This window comes from Macaca mulatta, chromosome 1 (genome assembly GCF_049350105.2).
Source record: "Macaca mulatta isolate MMU2019108-1 chromosome 1, T2T-MMU8v2.0, whole genome shotgun sequence".
NCBI classification, from domain to species: Eukaryota; Metazoa; Chordata; class Mammalia; order Primates; family Cercopithecidae; genus Macaca; species Macaca mulatta.
In genome coordinates this window covers 5,760,436-5,786,940 of record NC_133406.1, presented here as the reverse complement: position 1 = coordinate 5,786,940, position 26,505 = coordinate 5,760,436, and the positions used below count along the sequence as shown (strand labels likewise).

The window sequence follows — 26,505 nt, the reverse complement described above, 5'->3', positions numbered from 1 at the left end:
ACCCCTTTGTATGTGGAAGCTGTTAATTTGAAAGAACACACTCAAAATATTAGCTAAAAATCTACTTCACATTTTGGTGCTGCTTGCTAAAATTAGTTAGAAAGTATAGGTTATTTTTGAGTTAAAACCAAATTCAATAAATTCTTAAGTTCCTCAAATAGAATTTTACAGAAATATTTACATAACCCACAGCTAAAGTGAGTTTTCTAAAAACTCCCCATAAGGTGAGATCACGTACACCATGTCTCAGTACAGAAGGATTTTTTTTTTCAATCAGTTATGTCTCTATAAATAAAACTAGTTTTGTTGTTAAAATTGCTGTTTCCTCTTCACATAAGAACATTTCATTAATTTTGGTGAAAACCTTCCAACAAAATAAGGTTAAATTGTCCAGTTTTCCAGTGGAAGAGGAATTATTTTGCGTCACCAACAAGCAGAGTAACAGCTTAAAGGTAAGTTGAACACAGACATGCTGTTTGGGTGGTCAGAATATTTTGCATCCAAGCATAAATGTTAGTAAGAGCCTAAAGGTGAGAATGCTTTAGGTATGTTTTTGGTAATACTTTACCTCTCCTGCTCTCTTTAGGATTTGGGAGCCAGAGCATTGATACTGATGTTCTCTGTAATTAGGTACACCAAGGAGTAACAGAAACTGGGTAGCTAGGTAGGTAGGAGAGGTGACCTCAGCTAGAGCCGGTGTGTTTGTGTAGGCAAGAAGAGGAGCTGTATTCCATGGTCTAAAGTGTTAAGTGATCCAGAGTACAAGAATATGACTTCCTTTTCTCAGTTATTTGAAGTTCATTTAGTGAAAAATTAAAATACCGTTTCCTACAAAACAAAATCATTTAGTTTGAAATAGAAGGCTGGGAGACCTTTAATGGGTACAACAAATATTTGAGGTTTTCTTGGTTTGAGAGAAAATAAACATTTTCTTTTGTCCTAGCACCTATACCAGACAGTAATATTGACAAAAACCAAACCTAAGAAAATGCATTTTTTTCCCTCTAAATTAAGAAATAATATGTATGGCTTTAAGATGCTGCTTAAAAAAAAAAAGAGTAAGTCTTAACATTTGTTCTACTTGTCAGAGATTGACAGAATAAAGAGAATAAAAGAGCAAAACGTAAAAGTTCTTGTTGATTAACAGTTGTCTGAGGAGAAACAGATGATATGTTTTCTTTATTGCATTGAAAAGTTAATTATTGCCAATAGAAGCTTATTTATGCTTGTAACTGAGTTAGCATTGTGGCTTGGCATTATTCCACATTTGAAGGGAAATGGGTATCGGCGAAGAGTCTGGAGCTTGAGTTCTAGTACAGTTCAGTGGGCTTAGTGAGTGGTTTAATTTCACTGGGGTCCCACGTTCCCACCTGTAAAGGGAGGGGATAGATTAAGATGATGACTGAGGTGTCATGTATCCCTAACTGCATGTTTTTTTCCTAAAGGCCTATTTTGTTTTTTATGGAACAAAATATTTTATGTTCGCATGGCAGTTTACTCCCAAATGTTTTTGGGACCATTTAGATAGGAGGACACTTTAGAAAAAAAGATAAGCAGCACAGTATTTAAAGAACAGGAATTATATTTGCTAAATAAATACTGTGCATCAAAGTCTTAAAAGTTAGGTACAAAATAACCCAAAAGTTTCATTGTATATTCCCTTTAGCAATCAGAATATTTGATTATTTTCTAGAGAGTTTCTATAAGAGTACCATTTAGTATAGGAGTTTTAATTTGTGATATTAGAAAAAAAAATGTGTGCACCATCTAAGAGACAAAATAGTTTTGCCAAAAATTTCCTATTGTTCTGGTTAAGAATAAATGGGCCAGTTTCTTTTACACAATAATTTTTAGTACCAGATACCATATCTAAAAAACTATATTTACTATGGCAATAGTAGCAGACTAATTATCTAGCTTTCTTTGGAAATTGTGGCTTTTGTAGTTGTCAGTACTTTTATATCTACACTAAAAAGTTTTTGGCTTTGAAAAGTATGCCTGCATATATGTTGGTTTTCCTGTAATTTTAGTATCTGAGAAAGTATTACATCTGAAGCATATGTAGAAGTATAGAAAATTGTTGAAAATTCCATATTGAAATGACCTTTAGGCTGCTATTCATTTAAGGTAATAGTGTCAATTTTGAACAAACTTTTTTAAAAAACTGTTTTTTCAATTTAGGATTATGAATGGCATCCTTGTCGGTTTTTAGGTATTTTTAACCTCATGATGAGAACCTGAGTGCATTGTAAATACATTTAATAATGAAAAAGATATTTTGTAAACTTGAAGTCAATAATACATTAACTTCTTGCATTTAAATTGACTTATGAAGTTTTCTTAAGGCAAAACTGGTTATAAGTTTACTAATAGCAATATTTTCAGTTCATTTAAGTTTATTTTACTTTTATAGATAGTGAAAGCATCTTTGTCTTATTTGAAAGTGCCTGTCATTCTTATTGATTAAAACTGCTTTAGTGTGGTTTTTATGTTTAGTCTTGCTTTTTACTTGTGTTTAGCCATATTGCTATACATAGGGAATGGTGCAGGAGCTACGCCACTGTAATTAGTAGTGGGCAATGTGACCAGGTTTTTTTAATCTTGTATTTCAGTATAATTTCAATGCAATTACTCTATTGAGTAATTAATAGCTTTAATGTTTAGACAGAAGTAAATATAATTAGCCCAAAATATAACAACAACATGTGAAAATGATGTTTGGACTTCACTTAGTATGAATCCTGAAGCCCTAATATTAATACTTATAATTTTCTGTTGTAAATTTTTATGAAAACTAAATAAGAGTAATATAAGAATTTCTGTTATTTACTGTAGCCCAGATGATTGTAAACTTGAGGAGGAAATGATGTAACTTAGATGTATCATTGGACTTGCACTTCTTTTTTATCAAAATGATAGAGAATCAATTAATATTTTAATAGTTATGAAATAAAATAAAGTGAAGAGTGAAATAGCTTGGATATTATTCATATATAGTATATATAGTGTGTATATGTGTGTGCATATATGTATATGTAGATATCTATAAAATTATCTGGCCATCTGGATTCATATATATATATATATTTAAAATGTCTGGCACATTGCACATAGCAGGCACATAGTGTGTGCTCAGAAATATTTATTGTATTGAATTGAGAGCTTGGGAAGGAATAGTTTAAGGGAATAAATTAACAGTTTGCTTTCCTAAACTGGAATTATTTTATTATATTTTATTTTTGCTTTGGATGATTTTCTCAGTTGGCAAAAAAAAACTATTTTCAAATGGTAATAAAAGTCAATAACTGTAATGAATATTCTTTTTATTACGCTTTGATGTGTCTTCCTGCATTTTGGGTAACTGTTTAAAGATTATTTTTCTTTGGTAATTCTTTTATCTACCAGCTTTTGTACTTTTTAGATTTTTTGTTTTTATTGGCCATTGGAAAGACTGCTTTTTCTATATGGAGATGTCCCACCAGAAAAGATGTTTTCCTGTTTTTTTGCAGTTCATTTTGAAAGAAACAACTCCAAGTTTATTTTTCATTTGAATACCGCTAGTATAGCAAGAAAAAATCCTTCTGAAGTGCTTTCAAAAGGATTAGGTCAGGGTTAGGTGTAATTTTTTTTTTTTTTTTTACATTAAGTAAATTTAGAGTTGCTATTTAAAAAAATTGTGCCAATTTGTTAACAAACACAGGTCAAAGGCACCTTTACACTGGTGACTCTCACCTGAGAAATAATGGGTGTTCTTCACCAGCTACCCTCTTTCTGCTTTTCTACCTAGGATCATGGCTTGATCGCAGGGAAGAAAAGCAGGAGTCTCAGTTTCTTCCTGGTACTTTTGTTTACTAATGTACCAAGGGCTATTTTATTAAATAGCATTATAAGTCAACTTGAATATATTACATATATTTAATATATGCATCTATATATAATATTAATATATATCTTAAAATAGATGCATATATCTAAATATTATATGTAAATATACATGTATATAAAATTAGTCTTATATATTAACATTTTAAGTGGAAAATAATTTTTTCTTTCATTAAATTGGAATGTCCAGTACATGGCTGACATAATTGTCTTCTAGAAAATGAGAAGCCAGCTAGACACATTGGCTCATGCCTGTAATCCCAACACTTTGGGAGGTCAAGGCAGGAGGATCTCTTGAGCCCAGAAGTTCAAGACCAGCCTGGGCAACATGACAAAACCCCATCTCTACAAAAAAAAAATACAAAAATTAGCCCGGCATGGTGACACACACGTATAGTCCCAGCTACTTGGGAGACTAAGGCACGAGAATCTCTTGAGCTGGAGAGGTTGAGGCTGCAGTGAGCTATAATCTCACCAGCCTGGGTGACGCTAAGACAATGAGACCCTGTCTCAAAAGAAAACAAAAAGAAGAGAAAAGAAAAGAAGGGCCAAACTGTTACTTTTTTGAGCCTTTCTTTCTTTAGAAATCATAACATTTGGGTGGTCATAGCATATTAAAGGATTCCTTTTATAGGTATACCAAGCAAAGGAATATAGGTCTACATTAGTCTTTTTAGTTATGTTCTCTCCACAACATTATGAGACCATCATATTTAAATGTCCCAATACAGCATTTTGTAGTATGTGCAGTAGAATAGATGCCATAGGATTACCAGCTTTGCAGAACAAGGAACTGCCAAGTATCCAAAATGTTTTGAGTTTATTAACTTCATTAACATAGCTCTTGTGATGCGGCTCCGAACAAAACAAACATTCTCTTGGATGCTACTTCCTTTAGGTGGATTTGTAAGTGATTGAGCACCACTCCCGGGATGTTTTTCCTACAGATACAGTAAACATTGTAGTCCTCCAGTAGTCAGGTACTAAAAACAGTCAGCCCCCAGCTGAGTGAGGGGGAAGAGCGCTATTAGGAAGCCGCTTTCAAAATCTTTACAGTGATATCAGACCCTTGATATTTGTAGGGACAAATCTAAGATCTTCACAAGCGGAGGCAAAAACAATGAATTTCTCCTAGTAAGTGTAGTAAGGTATAACGGGTCCCTTCCGTCTCCAGAATGTTTATAAACATAGAATAAAAATTATTTGTGAAGCCAGTGAAATAAATCCTACCAGTAAGATAAACTCAGTGTATTTCATCGCAGTGGTGTGACATTTCAGGAGGGGGTTATGTTCCAAGTTCAACCTAAAAGGTTAAATATTGCATGTGATCAAAATTACTTTAAAACATCTCATCCGTTCCTCATAATTTAATAGTCTACATGGATTTGTCTATACTGATTTTATATGCATTTAGAGCCATATATTCCTGCCACATTGGAGACATTCATACCCTATCTCAAAGATTTTAACCCATATCATTTTACTTTCATTGTTGGGATAGATTGCTATTTAATCAAATGGGGAGTCGATAAACAAGTTGACTTGTGTTTGGCAATGTTTGTGCTTTGTATGAAAAATATACCTGTTTCGTAGACGAAATTACCACATAGTGTTGTCGGATGGTCATACTATGAAAGGTACACATGTACCGTGACCCACCAAGGGCTCAGTGGATTCATGTCTCACTCTTCGTGCTCACCCCAAGGCATTCACTCATTAAGTTGAATGGTGGGTGGAGTCACCCATACTTCTTCCATTTATCTCTTTCTGTTACATGTTGCAGCTATACTACATGTTCCTATTGCAGTAACTGTGAACCATCTGATTTTATGATCATAATGTTTGAAGACAAGGATGAAATGTACCACATAGCAGGGTGATAAGAGATTGCATCTCTTGGGGGCCATTTGCATCAAACTCAAGAGCAGAAACAGGGGGCCTTAAAAGTAAGAAATGAAGGATACAACCTGGGCAAGGGACAGGTGTGCTTCTGAAGTGGTAGGTTCTTTAACATTGTAATTGATGGCTGTCTTTTACAGTTCAGCTCTTGATACATTTTCTGGTATTGAACCAATGCAAAACTTATTGTCAGACAATTTTAAAACTCCACACCATTGACAGCTGATAACTAGTGTGGTCAACAATTAGGAGATTTATATATTTGACTCCTTCATTATTTTAAGACTTTTCTATTTATTTCAACATTGTCTTCTTTCACTTTACCTCTTTTTACTCACAATTTTGGGTTGTCTTTATCCATTTCAATCTGTAATCTGAATCTACCTCTCCCAGTTACTCTTGGTGATATTCACAATACCTTAACAACTCTTTTGCAATGTATCATTTGAAAAATGTATCACCTCTCTTTTATAGCTTTACAACAATCACATCTTATTTCAGATTTTTCCCTCATCCAGGGCTATCTTAATGTTCCTTTACAACTTTTATGTCTGCTCCTAGCATCAGCAGACATAAAAAGTCAAGATCTCTATCTATGTATGCAAATATGTCAGCATACAATACCTTGAACATTGTTAATGTTTTAGTCATTTAGAACACTGAAAAAGCATGATAGGATTGGGGCAAAAAAGGCCCTATATTATTTTAAAGAAAAAAAATTGCAGATTTAACAAATGGCCTGATATTTTGTTTATGATGATCAGAAACTTACATTCATAGGAATGCAAAGCAAGTTTTTTTTTCACTTTTAGCAAACATAAAGTCTTTATTAAACCTGTCCAAAAAAGTAGAGCTATCACCTGAACTCATTTTTGTAAACTGACCACAGAGTTGTAGTGATTCTTTTGCCACGGAATCTCCTGGCATGACAGAACAGTGGTGTAAACTTGGCTTAGTCAAAAAGTCTGCTTTATTGTCACAATGTAATACAGTCAGCTTTATATCAGATGTCTTAAATTCTTCTCTTCTTTAGACACATACTTTTAGAAAGGCACTTCTTTCCTGCCATAGTTCCATTTCATCTGTTTTGAACACTTGTTTTGGCTGAGAGCTACGTTAGCTCTGAGGAAGTGCTTCTGAATTTAAGTGATCAGTTGATGCTACTTCTGTTAACATTATGCAAAGAAAAAAGAAGTTTCTTAAAATTCCTTCAAGAATATTTGCTTAGAGTAAGGATTGATTAAATAGCCACATTGGAAGCAATTGGAAAACTGAAAATTCCACAAAAATGTTGCATATTTTGTTGGGAAGGCTGAGGGTTAAGTTGCATGTTGATTCTTAGGCTGGCATGGAGTTCATCATGTTGTAAAAGGTGTAGACAGTGGGACCTGAGGCTAAACAAATCCAAACCTCAGGACGTCTTCAAGTCACTAGCCCTAAAGTCTCCAGGAGAAATGCTTTCTCAGAGTGAACCAGGCCCAGGGCTTTGCACATTGAGATCCTTGTGTTTGGTAGCATGATATTTGATCCGTGTCATCTGAGCTGTATCTTCTCCAGTTGTCTCTGTGCTATTTGTGTCTTCCACCTATGTCACATTATAGGCCAAGAGGTTTTAGAAGGCAGACTGTGTCATTTCCTCTTTATTTTCTGTTAGATCTAGGATTGTTTAGGGAGACAATATGGTGTAGTAGAAAGATTATAGGACTTGAAATCAGACGAACTCCGTTTTGAATCTCAGCTCTGCCACTGTATAATCTTATGTAAGTTACTTAACATCTGTGAGCTTCAGTTTTCTCATCTGTAAAACAGGAATAGGATACTTATTTTTATGTGGTTGTCATGAACACAGAATGGAATTTTAAAATATAAAATGCTAAGACAGTGCCTGGTACATGGTAAGCACTCAAAAATGTTAATGGGTATCAGTGTTACTATTAAGTCCACAATAAAAGCATTAAGTCAGTGTTATGTGCAATCAACAATGGTAACCGTGAACAGGATTTCTAGAATGGTATCAGCAACCTTCTACATCTTCCACAGTGAAGAGGACAATCATTTTTGGCTGTTTCCAAAATGAGTTACTATTTATAATATCCTTTTGTTCACATAGGCTGGTTCCCCAAGTGTCTAGCTTGGAAAATGAGTCTTAGAAATACATTTGGCTATATTCTAGACCGGTGCTATGCCAAAAAATTTTCTGTGATGATGAAAATATTTTAAACCCGCACTTTCCAATATGGTAGCCATGGAATCACCATGTGGATACCAAGCACTTATACTGTGATTAATGAAGTAAGGAACTAAATTCTTTATTTTAATTAGCTTAAATTTAAGTAGCCAAAGCTAGCTAGTGCAGCTGTAGACAAAAATTTACTAATGATTTGACAAAATCAATCTTAACATCTGTAAGTTAATAAAAGTATGAACTGGTAAATACTAAATTTCCAACGAGTACATTTTTTTTTACACACACAGAACTTTATATAAATGATTATTTTCTCCCAAGTGATAGGTTATATGTTTCAAAATTCAGTATTATGTACTACCTTGCTTTTGGAAATATATTCTTTGAATTCATCCATTGGCTTCTGAGTGATAAATTCACATTGTCAAAATTTGTCAGCCTCAAATCTACCAGTTCCTTCTTTTGACTTGTGAGGGTTTTTGGATCTAGTCTTCTTACTGTACTGTAATTTTTTTTCTCCCCATTCTCATCTTCTCTTACACAAACAAGTCACCCTATATTAAAGATGGAAAAATAATTTTTAAGTCACATAATGTTTAGTAGCAGGAATAAATCACTACCATTGAGGTATTATAGTTTATGCTTCTTTTCTTTCCAGGCAAAATTATCCTTTTGAATTAAGATGTTGTATAATGTTTCAAATAGGTTTTACATTCATTTCTTTGGATATTTTTTCTTAGGAAATCAGGAAAAATGTATAGTAGAATTTCTTTTAATGAAACTTTTTATTTGATTCTATTAATTTATGTAAAAATATATTTTAATTATCTGAAGTATAGAATGCTTCTCAAATTGTAGGATTGTGAAATCAATTTTATAGATTGAAGCAGGAAATTTTTTTTTAAAGAAGTGGAATTGGCCAGGCATAGTGGCTAATGCCTATAATCCCAACACTTTGAGAGTCTGAGGTGGGAGGATTGCTTGAACTCAGGAGTTTGAACCAGCCTGGGCCATATAGCGATACTTTGTCTCCACTAACAATTTTTAAAAAATTATCTGGGTATGGTGATGCATGCCTGTAGTCCCAGCTACTTGGGAGCCTGAGGTGGGAGGATCACTTTAGCCCAGGAGGTCACAGATGCAGTGAGCTGTGATCACACTACTGCACTCCAGCCTGGGTGCCAGAGTGTCTCAAAAAAATAAATAAATAAATAATAAATATGTAAGATAAGATAAAAGAAGTAGAATAAAATAAGATGGAATAGGAAATGTCAGAGTGTGTGACACATCATAAGAGTTAATATTGTTTCATGAAATGCTTCTTACATTTATATGTGTGTGTGTCTCTGAATTGTGATTTAAAATGAATTTTTTACTATGGATCTTGGCCAAAAAAATGTTTGAAAGCAACTGCATAATTTATTGTATGGTGTGGTGAAGGCAGTGAAGTTAGAAGATCTGGTTCAAGGCTTGGGTGTACTGCTTTAGACAATTTTCAATGTCTTTGACCCAAAATTTCTTATATGTATAAACAAAGATACCTGCCCTGTAGGTTTCATGCAATTGTTTCAAAGATCAAATAAAATTCTAAGGTCATGTATAGTTGTAACACTCCTTGTTCCTTTCAAGTAATAATTTTATACTGACAAAACTCAGTGGCTTGCACCAACAATCATGTATGTTTGTATTTATGAGTCTGCAGGTCAAGTAAGATTTGGCTGATCTGTGCTCTATTTGACTGGGTGTTTCTGCCTCAGGTTGTGGGTTGTGCGTTGTCTGGGCTATGGTTGGGGTTTGGGTTTGATCTCCATGTATTCTTTCTGCGGGCTAAGCTGAAGGGGCAGCGGCTACCCAGTGCATACACTTCTCTTGGTTAATCACCAGAACATGAGCTAAACATAAACATATTTATGATTTTTGCTTACCTTATGGCCATGCAAATTCCACTGGCCAAATGAAATCATATGGCTAAGCCCAGAGTCCCTGGGGAGACGTAATGTATTCCACTCTCAGTGGAAGAGAGATGGGAGTGAATATTTGCTGAACAACAGTCTAAATAAACTATCATATTACCCCCAAACTATTAAACCCACACGTTTATTAACTGCCTCATTCTTAAATATAAAAGGATAGCCAAGTATTACCCTGTATTTGAGGAAAACCTACACCATAATGGAGAGTCCAAATCAGATAAACAAGAAAGGAACCTGGAGGAAACTGAGGCAACATATAATGAGCAAAGGAAAACATTTAAATACTGTATATTCTAATAGGTAAGATATTATATTCATAGATTAAAATTAGCATGCTATGTCAAAAAGTGTCAATAAAAAGAAATAGCTCATAGAAATACAAAAGGAGTAGAAAATTTTCTTAACATTCAAAATGAGGTGTCATCAGTCAAAGAAATCTTTCAGAAGTTACAATCAGAAGACAGAGATGGAAAAATATAAGAAAATGAGATAATCAATCCAACAACTAATGTCCTGGAGCTAAAGTGTATGGCATCAAAATATTTTAAAATAGTAGAAGAAAACATTCTCAAAGTGAAAAAAAAATAAGCCTTCAGATTGAAAAGGACTCACTGAAAACTCTGCACAAAGAATGAAAAACAGCTCCATTCCAGGATTCAGCATTGCAAAATTTCAAAATGACAAGGAAAAAGAGATGACTGTAAAAGTTTCCAGAAAGAAAAAAATATAAATCATAGACCAGGTACTAAGAATCAGAATGGTACAGGGTTTTTCAGTTGTACTATTAGGATCTAGAAGACAGTGAAATAGTTATTAAAAATCCTGAATGAAAACTAATTTCAAAATAGAGTTTTATACCCAGCCAAACAATCAAGTGTATGCATACAGTAATAGCATTTTCTGGCATGTGAATACTCAAAAATGTGTTTTTCGTGTACTTTTTCTTATGAAAGCTACCTGGAGATAGCTTTCATACCAAAAAAGGGAATAAATTGAGAAACATGATGACTTATGACCCAGAAAACAAAGAACTCTAAAAGAGTATGGAGAAGGCTTGACACAAGATAGAGATCAACCAGGCCATACATAAGGTGCCAAGAGGGATATATCCAGAAAATTTTTTTTAAAAGAACTTATACTTTATCTAATATGTTTGGTTATTTGAAAAAAATACTGTTGATGGTTGTTTAACAGATATGTTTGAATATTTGGGGAAAAATGTCAGTTATCTAGAAAAACAAACTATTAAAAAACTAGGCAATTAATTCTAGAAATAATAAAATGATATGTAAGAAAGTTAATTTAAACAAGAGAATGCTTTTCTCAGTAGTGAGCAAATTTTTCATAATCATTATAATGTAAATGAACTACTGACTAATGCTTTAACCAAAATCATTATATGGGAGCATGAGGTGGGTATGTAGGGTGGGTGGTACGAGACCTAAATTGTCACCCTTCTTCCCATAAGAAAGGTCTAATATTGAAAACTTAAGAAATAGCAATATAAGTTTGTCTTTTAAAAATATGAAGATAAACATCAGAAGAGCTAATAGTGTGTGCCATTGGAGATTAGGTTTGAAATAGGGAAGGTAGGTCATGGGCACTGCTGTTCCTTGTTATGAGCCATTTAGTACTATGTGACTTAAATTAGGTACATTACTTTGACGGGCAAATTTAATCAACAATAAAAATAAAGTTACATATGCCCATGATTAAGAAAAAAACTTCCTACAATGTGGAGGGATATAAATGAACAGCATCAAGTCTCCCCTTTTCCACATTTGATCCCCAGTACTGTTTTCTAGCAGTGATCACTTTTAATAGTTTCTACTTTGAGTTGTTCTGGTGGTTATAGTCATGACTTGAAAGATATCTTTTGATAAGGTGTAAAGCTAGCTGGACCTGCCTTTGCCCAGTTAGCCAAAAGATGGCCACATCAAACTGCACTGTAGACATGCAGGTTAATAGTGTGCTTTGAGAGTAATGTACGATTGGCCTATGGCTATGGTTGGTCTTTCATCCCCAAGCTACTATATACAGCCAGGGAAGCAGCTCTGACCTAGTTGGGTGAGGCAAAGGGTTATCCTGCCAGTGGGAGCATGGCATTTCTGGCAAGAGATTTCTCTTCTAACGGTCGGACTTGGTGCCATGGCAGATTTTCCTGACTCAGGGAGTAAGTGTTGAGCCCTGGTCCAGCTGGTTAGATTATTTGTTGATTTTGATTATCTGCACCAATAAGCTCTTTCGCTGGCATGGATAATCAGAAGCAGGCAGTGATTTTCCATCTTCCTAACAAAAATGCATTTCACATTTTGAAATTACAATAGATGAAGTTTTATTCAGTTTTCACCAAAATACCGCTTTATTGAGAAGGGGGAAGTTTTATGAATTGAGGACTCTTTAGAGAGAGTCATATATTCTTAGGTGGGTCATTTTTTCTTACCACTTTTCTGTTCTTGAAAGACAAAGGGAAAAATCAGTAATAATGATATTCGCTGTCTTTTATTCAGCTTTTACTGTGTGCTAGGCACTCTGCTAAGAATTCTCAGCCTAATTTAATCTTCACAACAGCTTTAGGAGCTTGTTATCACTCCGATTTTGGAAGGAAGAAACTATATAATAGTCTAATGACTTGTCCAAGGTCACAGAAAAGTGCCAGAGCTGTGTCTGGAGCCCTGATCTGTGATGGCTGTTAGACCCATGTTCTTTACCTCTGTGTTTGGACTGTCCTGCAATGCAACCCTTGACTTTTTATTCCATGAGAAAAAGAAAGCAGCTAATTTTACTTAAAATCTAATTCCAGTGTAAGGTACATACGTTGTTATTGTTGCATAGTGCTTACAAAAATTGTATCTTTTCTTTTTAAAAAAAAAGTTTGGAATTTTATACATTTTCTGTTTCTGTCATTCTTTTGTCTTCTCTCAATTCAAAATTCTGGAGTCATCTTTGGTCTTCCGATTCCGCTCCTTTTACTTCCATAAAATCAACATATTCTCTTTGTATTTCTGTTTTAAGTCCTTCCACTCCTCATGTCTGGAATACTGCAATTATCTTTTCATGGTCTTCCTTCTGCCATTCTTTGCCACCGTAAATTGATTGTACACATTGATCCAGTTTTCTCAAGCTCAGCCTCTGTCATATTGCATACCTGTTTAAACCATTAATGTCACCCTATGATCTATAAGAAAAAGGTAGTGTTATTAATCTACAATTAAAGAGCTTTCATGTGATCGAAAGTATCACTCCAGAGCTTTTGTGCCCTCACTTCTTTCTCACTTTTCTTGTTCATGCTAATATATCCCTCATCTGGCTACTGAGGCATGAATTTTCTCTATAACTCAGTTGGTGTTTTTATATGCTTTGCATTTTGATAGTCTTCTTGTGTATATATGTCTCATTTACCCAGATGAATTATAAACTACTGAATTTAGAGATGGGAACTCTGAATTCATCATATTATTTAGTATAGTTTCTTGCATATAGGACTGTGTAAGAAAATTAATGAATTAATTTTTGAAGTTTTAAAGTTAGCATATCTTTCCAATTCTATAGTTCTTTGCTTTTGTTAATTTTATAAAGGTTAAACAATACACATTTAATACTCTTTATTTATTTTTATCTCTTTAATTATATTTAATTATGAAATTGGGAATATATGGGTTTAACTTTAATAACACAATATTTTAAAGAAACAAGTCAGTTTAACTTAGTATTTCAATTGAAAGATACAGAAAATCTACACTGAATGAAAATGATATAATTATTTCATAGTTTTTCAAATAAACCCATATTTGAGAACTGTACTAAGTTATTATATTGTTGGTTAATGTATGGTTTTGATGGAGATAAGCTGAATATTTATACTGTTATGAATACAAGAAAAAGTGTAAGTGAATTATTTAATTTATCCTACATGATGTATTAAATGCAGTTGGAGGTTGTTCAGAATATTGAATAAGGACATGAGAAAATTTGGAAGTTTATTTAAATACTAAGTTTAAATCCCTCTACTTACACATAATTTTGTTTTCCAAAAGGAGGTTGCATTTTTTCTGTATCAAATTTGTTTCTTGCTTTCTGCTGAATTTGAAAATATTTCTGCCCTTTCTTTTTTTTTTTTCTTGTTTTAATAGCCTAAATATTTTTAAAGGTTCATCTTTTATTTTCTTTGACTTAATTTTACAGATGTTCTATTGATAAATAAATATTTCTACTTTAATATATAAATTATTTAAAATTATGGCCTATATAAGGTATTTTTGCTTTGAAATATTTGAGTTTCAGTAAGATAAGGATAATTTCACCCTGAAACCAAAAAATAAACCTTCATATATTTTCATATTTATTAGTCTTAGAGTGTTCTTGTTGACTTTTAAAATTACAAATTTAAATGGAAATATTATTTTAGCTCAGAAATCTCATACACTCTCAATGCTTAAATTTCTCATGCTGTTTTTTTTCCTGGATTATTTTTTCCAAGTAATATTGAACATCATAATCATGCCATTTTTTACACCTCACAATTTTCTAAAAATCTCTTAAATTATTTATTTTACCTTTAATTTGGGTTTCAAAACACCCAAATGGAGCCATAAATTTATCTTTTAGAATAAAAAGTACATACTTGATGTAAATCACTGCATGTGTCTGATTGAATCTCACACAAAAATGTTACATTTTAAAGGTAGTCACATTTTAAGTAAATATTACTTTTTAAAGGGAATAACTCTTAGAGTGAAAGTGCAATTATCCAATTTGACTGCTCTCATTTAATCATTTCAGTTTTAAAATTAGACTTCATTTTACAATCCAAAATAAAATCTTACTCATGTGCATTTTTGGATGTGCTAATTCCTTTTGTCATAAAATGGAAGCTAGCCTAAATTTTCTAATAATTTTTTATCACATTGAAATTCATGGCAAAAAACTAAAAATGAGCTAATTTTGAATTCAAGTGCATGTATTTTATATGGATGCTTTTCCCCTTCTCTCTACCTAAGGAAATAGAGAAATTGAGAATAGAACTGGGTGAAAGCAAACAACACTTGGAACAGGAGCAGCAGAAGGCAGCCCGGGCCAGAGAGGAGTGCCTGAGACTAACAGAACTGCTGGGCGAATCCGAGCACCAACTGCACCTCACCAGGTACTCCCTAATCCCATTATGCGCCATAGCACCGATTTCATTCCACTGATTTTTGCCACAGGCTTCCAAACAGTTGTTAGAGTTAGTCTTAGTCATTCAATTCACACATAGCTTTCAGGCATATTAAGAAAAGTGGAGATGTGGTAAGCAAAACACCCAGACATGTGAATGATAAGTGTGGCAGGGAATTACTGATAGATTACAAAACCTTTCATCTACAATGCTCAAATATTTAGGTGATTCTCTATCAATATAAGCAAAATGACATATTTCTCCTACCACCACTACTACCTCTTCTGCTAATTCTACGTCTAATAAAAATCTTGAACTGAAGGATGTGAGGAATTTATTTAGGAAAATAATAAATACTCTCGGTGAGAGAGACAAAGTAAATAAATTGTAAGATGCAAATTGAAATGGAACTGATACGAAATAAGGAATCTGCATCCTAAGGAGGTGTAAAATTTCGAGATGAAATAGATTGGCACTGCTCATGTTCAAATCATTATTATAACTGGGCTTACACCATTGAGATTTTAGATTACTTTGTTTCCATCATGAGATTTTGTGATGTGATCATCATTGTCATCAACTTTAGTAAATATGTAGCTCAGCCCTAAATTACATTAAGACTCTTTAGGTTGTAAGCATTGTGAATTTGCTGCATTGGAAAAACATACACACACACACACACACAAATACACACATAGAAAGAAAAATTCAAACAGAGAGAGTAGATATTTCACTTTATCATATGTGGTTTCTTTTCACTTTGAGTTTTATTACGATTTTTCAGTGTTCACATCAAGCCTTTGGGGTTGCTCAGTTCTTAGAGTTTTTCAGTTTTTAGAGAGAACTTTGTTTAAATAAACATGTAAGTTTATGATATTTGGTTTGGTTTATAAATTAGAAAAACACTGGTCTTCCAATCATAGTAATATGTTGAATTTAAACTATGAAAGGGGACTGATCCCTTTTACATTAAATATGACAATGTAATTCTGAGCACGGTATGCTAACAGATGGAGAAAAGCACCACTTGAACAGCCTGCATTTGGAGAAAAAAATATTCTAGAGGTTGGTGAACCTCCCAAAGTTTTGGGTGAGTGTTAAGATGCCTCTGGTTCTGTTAAAATCAAACCTTGTACGAAACATTTTGTTATGATAATATTCCAAATGATTTTACATCTTCCCTTTTAAACAATAAAAGAAAGAGGAAAGAAAGAGAAAGCAAAGAAAGAAAATACATTATTTATACACGTATGGTATCTAGAAAAAAATCCTAATAGATGAAACATATGAGAAAAAAATTGCTTAATATTGCAGAATAATAACTGTTCTTTTAATGCTCATTTAAAGTATTGTCATTGTAGAACTGAGAACCTAATGTTAGCATAATTCCTGTGGTTATTTAATCTTACAAGCTTCAGAATTGAGCTTCATCATGGTAATGTTAATAGTTTTTCTCTTCTGTCAGACTTCTATTCAGAACCAACCATTTGTGTGCTAAGCACTGCTAAACCTCAGAACTAGGACGGCTTTTAACGTCTCAGTGTGGCTGGGCTTCAGTAAATAAATATTAATGCTGGTTTTGCCCCTTTTGCCATTCTGTCTTATTCAGAGAGTTAATTTCTGAAGTCAGAGTCCATAGAGAGTTTTCCCGTGTAGTATCAATTTGTAGTGTTTGACAAGATCAATTTCTTGCAAGTAGAGCATATTAAGATGCAGCAACTGCTGAAAATGGACGAGTGGTAACTAATTCCTTTGTTCTTAAGAAAAACGGTTTTGCTTGGTTCCATAGAAAGCTTTTTTTTGTTGTTGAGCTTTATTTAAACCAATTCTACAAAAATTTAAGCGTAGTTTTACAGGAAATAAAAATTATTTTCTAAGTACGGTACTCTTTTGTAAGCATTTTATGCTGAGTCTGTGTTCATGTTTTATAAAATCCACATTCATAAATTTAAAGATGACAATTAGAAATGCAAGGAACTGTGTATATCTCCCCTTTGCACTGGCAATGTGACTTGGTTGTTGGGCTATTTCTGCTATATAGCACTTTTTTGTCTTTTTGTTTTTTGTTTTTTGTTTTTTAAGTTTGCCACCCCTCACCATGCTTTATTGATTCAGTATACTCAGGTGTGTGACTGAGAAATGTTGTGTCGTTCTTTTTCAGTGTAGATCAGCTGAAATACATAACTCCCACACAGATAACACCTTACCACACAGTCTCAACTTAAACACTTCAAATGGCATATTCTAAACAAAGTTTAAAATTGAATATGAAAACCATGTTTAAAGTAATGATGAAATGAGGATCCAAATCTTTAGAGGCAAAGAAAATTCAAAAAGTGTAGTAGAAATCTGTACATCAACCTAAAAGAAAAATAGCCTACCACTTTTTTGGTGTTTCTCCTTATTGGATTTTAAAATAGTAAATGGAGGCCAAGCGCAGTGCTCACACCTGTAAATCTAACACTTTGGGAAGCCAAGACAGGGGAATCACTTGAGGCTAAGAGTTCGAGATCATCCTGAGCAACACAAGGAGACCCCATCTCTACAAAAAACAAAAAATATTAGGCAGGCATGGTGGTGCACCTATAGACCCAGCTATTTAGGAGGCTGAGGATGGAGGATCACTTGAGCCCTGAGGTTCAAGGCTGCTGTGAGCTATGATTGCACCGCTCCACTCCAACTTAGGTGACACAGTAAGACCTTGTCTCAAAAAAAAAAAAAAAAAAGGAAAATAGAAATTTAGCATTAATTAAAGGACCCAAATGGGTGAGTATAACATTCACTTAGTCAACAAATATTTATTGAGCACCTACTATACTTTGCTTGGTCCTAGGCATAGAGAGAAAAAATAAAACTCAGTTTCTGCCCTTAGATTGCTCATACTCTAGTAAAGAAGCCACATCTGTATATTCAAATATAATGGAGTGTGACAACAGTGCAATGATAAAAGTGATGATTACCACAGGAGCACATAGGGAGGAGGTCTGGCCCAGTCTGCACCAGAGGTGAAGGCAATAGTCAAGGAAAGCTGATATCAGGGAAAGCTGACAGTGAGAAAGGGATAGTCAGGGAGGTGGAGATATTTGGCAGCAATCTTGATTAGTGAGTTCATGAGTAAGAATTCTGAAAGTGGAAAAAGGTGGGTTGGGGACCCCAGGTAGAGAGACCAATAAATACAGAGACATAAAGATGGGAGAAAACATAACTCTACTATCAGATTAGGTGATTGGTAGGAGATAAGACTGGAAAGGGGAAGCAGGGACCAGCAGAAGAGCCTTAGGGGCCATCTCCGGAGTTTCGCCCATTCTCAGTTGCTCTTGATGCATTTTAAGCAGGGGTGTCAACGTGATTGAATTTCTGGGTTGGGAGCTTGACTCAGAGAACAGTGTGGATAGTGAGCTTTGAGAGTTGATCTAGGAGACAGAAAGACCAGTTAGCCCAAGGTCAGCAATTGCAGCCAGTGGGCCAAGTCTGACCTATCGTCTGTTTTTGTGTGACCATTAACCAAGGATGGTTTTTATATTTTTAAGTGGATGAAAAAAAGGGAAAACAATATTTTTTGACACATGAAGATTATACATCCATAAGTAAAATTTTATTAGAAAACGCCACCATTATCCTTCATTTATTATGTATTTCTCTACCACACTTGGGTTGAATATGGTCCTCAAAGCCTAAAATATCTACTATCTGTCCCTTTACAGAAAAAGTGTACCAGCTTCTCAGTTAGGAGGCTGTTAGTTCAAGTAAGAAGTCAAGAGGGCTTGAATAATGACAAGATTCAAATATGTATTTAAAGAAGGTAATTGAAGAGCTTTGTGAAAAATGGATGGGTTGAGAAGAGATGACTGGCAGGGACCCCAATTAGAATATAAGCACCATAGTCCAGAGGGAGAGTAATGAAGCCCTTGGCTATGGCTGTCCTGTGAAGTGGAAAGGAAGTCGCATCTTTAGGAGGTATTTGGAGTCATGAATAAGAGAGGACAGAATTAAAGGTGGCTGTAAGTTTTCTAACCCAAGTTGACTAGAGGATCTGTTAAGCCAACTGAGGAACTTAAAAGAGGTAGCTGAGGAAAAGAATACCTTTTATTGTGCAACCCCAGTGGAGATGTCCAATGTTGGCTTGGTGTGAGGAGAAAGGTCATGACTAGAGGCTTAGATCTGGATCCCCTTTTACATAAATGTATTCATTGTAGCTAAGGGAGTGGTTAAAAGCACATAGAAAGGACCATGTTTTAAAGTACAATGGAAGAACAGCCACCAGCCAGTAAGACTGAAATGGGGTCTTTGGATGTATAAGAAAAGAATAAAGAAGAATGATTCAAAGAGTATTTTTTGGGGGGTGGGGGGTGGTAACAATTAAAACCGTATGCTTTCCCAGACAGCCTAGGATTGAAGAAACTTGAATTATAGTATCTTCTCTAGGCATTCACTCCAGGATTTCTTTGCAACTTTTGAGAAATTACTTTAACTCTTTGGGCCTGCTTATGTACCTATAAAATGAGGTGGGACTAGATGATTTATAAGTTTCCTTCTAGTTCTGATAATCAATGATTCAATCATGATTTAAGAGAACCCATTATTAACTTCCTATTTCTAGACGTTAGGCATTTAAATTGCTTGGACGATCTTTTGTTTAAGTTATTTTCTTAGTTTGAAGTTTAGAAAGTTCATTGAAATGACCCTCAGACCCACCACTTAAATTCATTGTAACTTAGGTTCTGCTGACCTCTCACAAAGGTTATCAAAATTGTCTCAACACTCTTCCAGTCTCTTTTGCTGACCATTGCCCAGTGAATATTCATGAGCCTCTGCCTTGACTCTGTTACTTACTATACTCCGAAAACCTTCCATGGTGCTGCTCTATTAGAGAAAGGCAAATGACAGCATGGCATGCGAGGTCATCCTGATAGGCTCTCAACCTTCCAGTCTTATTTCATCCAAGATGAAACCCTCTTACCTGCTGATTTCCAGACAAATGTAAGTACACACAGCTCCCCTTGCACTTTTGGAGGGCTTTTCCTCCCATTTGCTGTTCTCTATACCTAGAATACCCCTCTGACCTTCTCTAACGCTATTACTAAGCGCTACCAAGGTCTCCCTGAAATCCTGATTTTTCTTCTTACCAAGGTCTCCCTGAAATCCTGATTTTTCTACCTAGGCCTCCAAATTGATTCTTGTCAGAGGGAGCACTTCTCCCCTTGAATCCTTCTTCCCACTTTGAGCTGATGACATTTGAGCAAATGAATTACTCGAAGGAGGAAAAAGCAAAATCTGGGAAAAAAAAAAGAATTAATATTTGGAAGTTTTTTGTGTACTTGCTATTTTTTGCTTCTGGAATGTGTTATTCTTCAAGTAGGAGAGGTCTTATCAGTATTACATTTCCAAGAGCTCCTAGCTCGCCACTTTACAAAGAGTTGGAGCTCAATAAGTCATTAATAAAAATGGCGAATATATTCCAAATGTATGACTATTCTTTCAAGCTCAGTACTGCTATACAAACAAATATCTTCTCACATATATCAGAAGAAAAAGTATAAGAAGGTGATAAGGCTAAATTTTTTTTATTGGGAATTTTACTTGTCCCTATGATACTGTATTATGATTTTGTAATCACTTTTTATTTTTAACTTTGCATAAATATATATGTTTAAGTATATCAGAATGCAATGATAATCATTCTAACAATGCAAGTAGGTTTAGTAAACTGCACCAGGCCTCTCACTTACATGTACGTGTTTAAAAACCACACACACACACACACACACACACACACACACACACACACACTCTTAAACTAGACTTCCCCGTAATTAAAAGATGACAGTGGAAGTCATGTGCTGTAGTGCACACCTGCAGTGCTAGAAATTTGGGAGGCTGAGGTAGGAGGGTCACTTGAGCCCAGGAGTTCAAGGCCAGCCTGGGTAACATAGCATGACCACATCTCTGGGAAAAAAAGAAAAAGATGACAGTGTTTGAAACAAGTGCCTCGTAAGCATGAACGCTAAACATATCTAGCCTAGCATGTATGAAAACAAAGCAAGGTTGCTTTCTTCCAGTTATTACTGTTAATATTACTCAAACAACTTCTTCCTTTTCCATAACAGACTTTCAGGTACATTTAAAATTGTTCATCCATTTATTCGCCCATTCTACATGAAGCATTTTCTGTCGTAAGACGCTGTGCTAGGGATGATGGGAGATAGAAATATAAAGTGGACTCAGCTACTGCCCTTTAGAAGCTTACAGGCTAGCAGGGAAGAGAAGAAAAGACATGAGTAGATCGGGTGTGGTGGCTCACGCCTGTAATCCCAGGACTTTGGGAGGCTGAGGTGGGCAGGTCACTTGAACCCCAGGAGTTTGAGACCAGCTTGGGCAATGTGGCAAAACCCCATCTCCACAAAAAATACAAACATTAGCTGGGCATGGTGGTGCGTGCCTGTAGTCCCAGCTGCTCTGGAGGCTGAGGTGGGAGGATGGCTTGAGCCCAGGAGGTCAAGGCTGCAGTAAGCTGTGATGGCACCGCTGCACTCCAGCCTGGGCAACAGAGCAAGACTTTGTCTCTAAAGTTAAAGCAAAAAGAAAGAAAAAGAAAATACGGCCGGGCGCGGTGGCTCAAGCCTGTAATCCCAGCACTTTGGGAGGCCGAGACGGGCGGATCACGAGGTCAGGAGATCGAGACCATCCTGGCTAACATGGTGAAACACCGTCTCTACTAAAAAATACAAAAAACTAGCCGGGCGAGGTGGCGGGCGCCTGTAGTCCCAGCTACTTGGGAGGCTGAGGCAGGAGAATGGCGTGAACCCGGGAGGCGGAGCTTGCAGTGAGCTGAGATCCAGCCACTGCACTCCAGCCTGGGTGACAGAGCAAGACTCCGTCTCAAAAAAAAAAAAAAAAAAAGAAAAATAAAATACACATGTAGTTGGTAAGATAAATGATAAGATCTAGAAGGGAGGTTCTAGAAAAGGATTACAGGGAGAGAAACAGATTACTTCTTATTGATTTTGGTAGGATTTGGATGTAGGAAAATGGGAATGAAGGGCGTTCCGTGTAGGGGAATTGATGGGATTTGGGAGGTGCGCATGTACGCATAAGAGTAAGTTAAGTACAGGACACACAACGATCATACAGACACCTAACGGTATCACCTCGGAGTAAGAATATATTCATCTTAGGCCAGGCATGGTGGCTCACGCCAGTAATCCCAGCACTTTGGGAGGCCGAGGCGGGCAGATCACGTGAGGTCAAGAGTTTGAGACCAGCCTGACCAACATGGAGAAACCCCGTCTGTACTAAAAATGCAACATTAGCCAGGCATGGTGGCACAAGCCTGTAATCCCAGCTACTCGGGAGGCTGAGGCTCGAGAAGCGCTTGAGCCCGGGAGGCAGAGGTTGCAGTGAGCTGAGTTCGCACCATTGCACTCCAGCCTGGGCAACGAGTGAAACTCCGTCCCAAAAACAACAACAACAACAACAACAATATATTGATCTTAGTATCTGTGTGGTACCATGCTACATGTAGCAACTCTTTAAAAAATAGAGTTATAGCTAACAGCAGTGGCTAACATTTGCTGAGCCTCTACTATTCCAGGAACCAACCTGAGAGCTTCTCATATAATCCTATCAATAGCTCTATAAGGTACAGATTCTTATTTTCTCTAATTTACAGCTGAGGCAACTAAGGCACAGAGAAGGAAAGGAATCATCTAAGGTTACACAGCTGATATGTTATCGAAGCAGATTTTGAAACCCAGTAATTTGCCTGCAAAGCTTGTACCCTTATCCATTAAGCTGTGATTCTATGTAAATTACTAGAGAAATGGATTAATGCAATTGTTCTGAAAAAGACAACTTAGAAAATCAGTAACATTAATTTATAATAGAAATAAATGTTAGCTGCTTCTGGCCGGGCATGGTGGCTCACGCCTGTAATCAATCCCAGCACATTGGGAGGCCGAGACGGGCAGATCACGAGGTCAGGAGATCGAGACCATCGTGGCTAACATGGTGAAAACCCATCTCCAGTAAAAACACAAAAAGTTAGCTGCGCATAATGGTCCGCGTTCGTAGTCCCAGCCACTCGGGAGGCTGAGGCAGGAGAATCTCTTGAACCCGGGAGGCGGAGGTTGCAGTGAGCTGAGATTGCACCACTGCACTCCAGCCTGGGCGATAGAGTGAGACTCCATTTCAAAAAAGAAAGAGAGAGAGAGAGGGAGAAAGAAAAAGAAAGAAAGAGAAAGAAAGAAAGAAAAGAAAGAAAGAGAGAAAGGAAAGGAAAGGAAGAAGGAAAGAAAGGAAGAAGAATGGAAAGAAGTGTTAGCTGCTCCCTTATGCGTGATGCATGACGGTGAATTTTGGCTTGAATTTTTCCTAAGAAACCTAGTTTCCTTTGGCCTATTATTTGCCATTGTCATTTAAACATGTTATAATGCAATTGTCATTCTCCTTTACTTCCTTACTTAATTTTCACGCAAGAAGAAAGAGAGGCTTTTATTAAAAAGTAGAAATTTTTCAAGTATTTGTTTTTGACATGTCCAAATAGATAAAGAGCTATAGGATTCAAATTCCTCTCATACGACTACCATTTACACACACGTGGTCGGGTTAATTTACGATATGGCTGAAGAAAGCAACCACTTCTTAACATTTATGTGACTCTTATTAACTGCTTACTGAGACATTCTTTTCCATACCTTTTGCCCATGTACTGAAACACATTTTTTTTAAATCCTGCATTTTTTTTTTCTTGTATCTGATCTTTAGGGGAACTACTGCAGGAAGCTTTCTTTTGTTTATTATCCAGAGAATTTAGAACTCGGATTGCCCTAAGTACAAAATCTTAAAAATTCTTATTTCTCCTTTTATATAAATGATCTTTTTACTAATGTATATGTACTTCAAAGAATTTCTCAGAGCAGGAATCTAAGTGAGAGTCCACCAAACAGGTATTATACTGTGACCTACTTTTGTGATCCAAATGGGAAGATCTGGCCTGTGACCTAGAGAGACAGCAGCTCGACCTATAGGATTTGTATCTTTTTGAAAGTGAGAAAAGGGTATAGCAGAGGAGTCACTAGGTTACCCTATTACGATGGATAGATCATGTGGGGAGAGTGATAGAGGCTGCCTTGCCAGGGCTTTCAGTTTCCACATAGTAACTAGTACAGATTTTTTTTTTTTTTAATTTGAAGCAAGAGTCTTGCTGTGTTGCCCAGCCTGCAGTGTAGTGGTGTGGTCTCAGCTCACTGCAACCTCTGCCTCCCAGGTCCAAGCAATTCTCGTGTGTCAGCCTCCCAAGTAGCTGGGATTACAGGTAGGCAGCACCATGCCCAGCTAAGTTTTGTATTTTTAATAGAGACAGGGTTTCACCGTGGTGGCCAGGCTGGTCTCGAACTCCTGACCTCTGGCGATCTGCCTCAGCCTCCCAAAGTGCTAGGATTACAGGTGTGAGCCACTGTGTCCAGCCTCTAGTACAGATATTTTCTTGAAGTTAATTGTTTGACTTCCCAGCCTGTCAATACAAGTCAGGACTTTTAGGGTTAATTGAAATCCAAAAAGGATAAAGTGATAAATTTTTATAACGAGACCATGTACAATCCAGGTGCAGCTGGCCTCAGTGTTTCCTGGAGCCAGCATGCTATCATATTCTCACTTTCCAGAACAGGGCTCAATTTCTATCTGAATTTTGCTCATTCTTTCAGATTCTTCCATACCATGGAGTAAAACATCCTTCATTCTGAAATTGATGATAAAGGAAATACCCTTGATCTCAAACTGTAAGAATGTGACTTCCTGGCTCCTTCACTTCCAATTTCAAAACCTTTGGTTAGGATCATCCTTGGGCGCACCCACGCACTTTTGGGTGCTGTGGCTGGTAGCCCCTTCAAAACCACATAGAATAAGGAAAGAAAGTTGTACTAAGTAAGGGGAGGTGCTCTTACTAGGGGAAGGGTGTCAGGGGTCCTGGGTGAGTAAAACACCAAATGTCTGCCCTGTTGCCCCTTGTTGTCTTTTTAAAAATATAATCCCTGGTCAGGTGCCGTGGCTCACGCCTGTAATCCTAGCATTTTGGGAGGCCAAGGTGGGAGGATCACTTGAGGCCAGAAGTTCAAGACCAGCCTGAGCAACATATCAAGACCCCAGCTCTACCAAAAAAAAAAAAAAAAAAAAAATTAAAAAAATTGGCCAGGCATGGTGGTGCATGCCTGCAGTCCTAGCTATTGGGGAGGCTACATGGTGGTGCGTGCCTGAGTCCTGGCTACTTGGGAAGACTGCTCGAGCCTGGGAGTTTAAGGCTGCAGTGAGCTTTGATTGCCATCGCACTCCAGCCTGGACAACAGAGTGAGACTCTGTCTCAATAATAATAATAATAATAATGATAATAAATGAATAAAAATGCAATCCCTGATTTTTCATCTAAGAAATGGTTTGAAGTGGAGAGAGGGGAGCGAAGAGCACATTTTTGTCCATGTACATTGGAACGTGATACTCTCCACTGTCAACATGTGATAGATCCAAAGAGACATCATCAGTTCTTCACAACAGGTTCTCCTTGTTGTTTTACTTAGAAAACTCTTAGAATATAAAAAGAAAGATGCACGGCTAAATCTCCAGCATGCACATATACTGTGCTTGGTCTCTGCAGTAGTGCTGTTCCAGCTGTGGCCCATGATGGGCTGCTTGTTAGTGTCTATGACAAGATAAGTACTGAAATCTATAGAAGTCTTTGGCAAATTTTATATCAATTTTTAATTGCCACAATTTTCAAGTGCATGATCAGTGAGCTTTTTTTTTTTTCTGGTATCTTTTAAATTTTTTCTAGTAATTCATTTTTATTGTGTTTTAGAAAACTATTTGCAAAAGATTCGAAATTAAAACAAATATGCTGATCATTTACCACAAGAAGCTTGAGATGCTATGCTTCTCACTGCTTCCAGCAAACCTAAGAAAAAACAGTCCTCTATAGATGAGGAAGCCGAGCCTCTAAAGGTGAAGCTTGAGGTTGGGCATCCAGGAGGGAGGAGAGTGGGCAGGGGATGAAGGGCCAAAGCTTGTTTCAAACTGAGATAGAAATACTTTCGGTGTTGTACAATCTCAGCACCCAGACCAGGAACCAGGGCTCTTTGATCTCTGTGCCCCCAGCACCAAGTTAGGCACTGAGTGTTTAGCAGGTTTTCTATAAACATTGAATAAAGTTGCCTCTGCTCTTTATTGTTGGGAAAATGTAAAAAAAAAAAAGGGGTGGGGGCGGTGGGGAACTGCACTCATCTTAAGATAACAACAAACTTAGGTCAAAAAGCCAAACTCATTCTCTGTTTATTTGAAGAGGATCTTATAACACTGATATATATTCTTGCTATTTTACAGTGAACTTTTATCTTTTTTTTTCTCCTGAGTTTTATTCAAGAATT

General features: G+C 36.2%; 1 protein-coding gene across 19 annotated transcripts in view; it reads left to right on the top strand.

Annotated features, from left to right (window-relative positions):
* SDCCAG8 (SHH signaling and ciliogenesis regulator SDCCAG8) overlaps positions 1 to 26,505 on the top strand; it is a 249,512-nt gene that overhangs the window by 106,466 nt on the left and 116,541 nt on the right. For all 19 annotated transcript variants that reach the window (XR_013415966.1, XR_013415967.1, XR_013415968.1 and 16 more), the window contains one exon: positions 14,940 to 15,082. Coding sequence is in view for 13 of the 19 variants with exons in the window: in XM_077998216.1 (XP_077854342.1) it covers positions 14,940 to 15,082 (143 nt within the window). In the remaining 6 variants the exon portion in view is untranslated. The remainder of the gene's footprint in view (positions 1 to 14,939; positions 15,083 to 26,505) is intronic.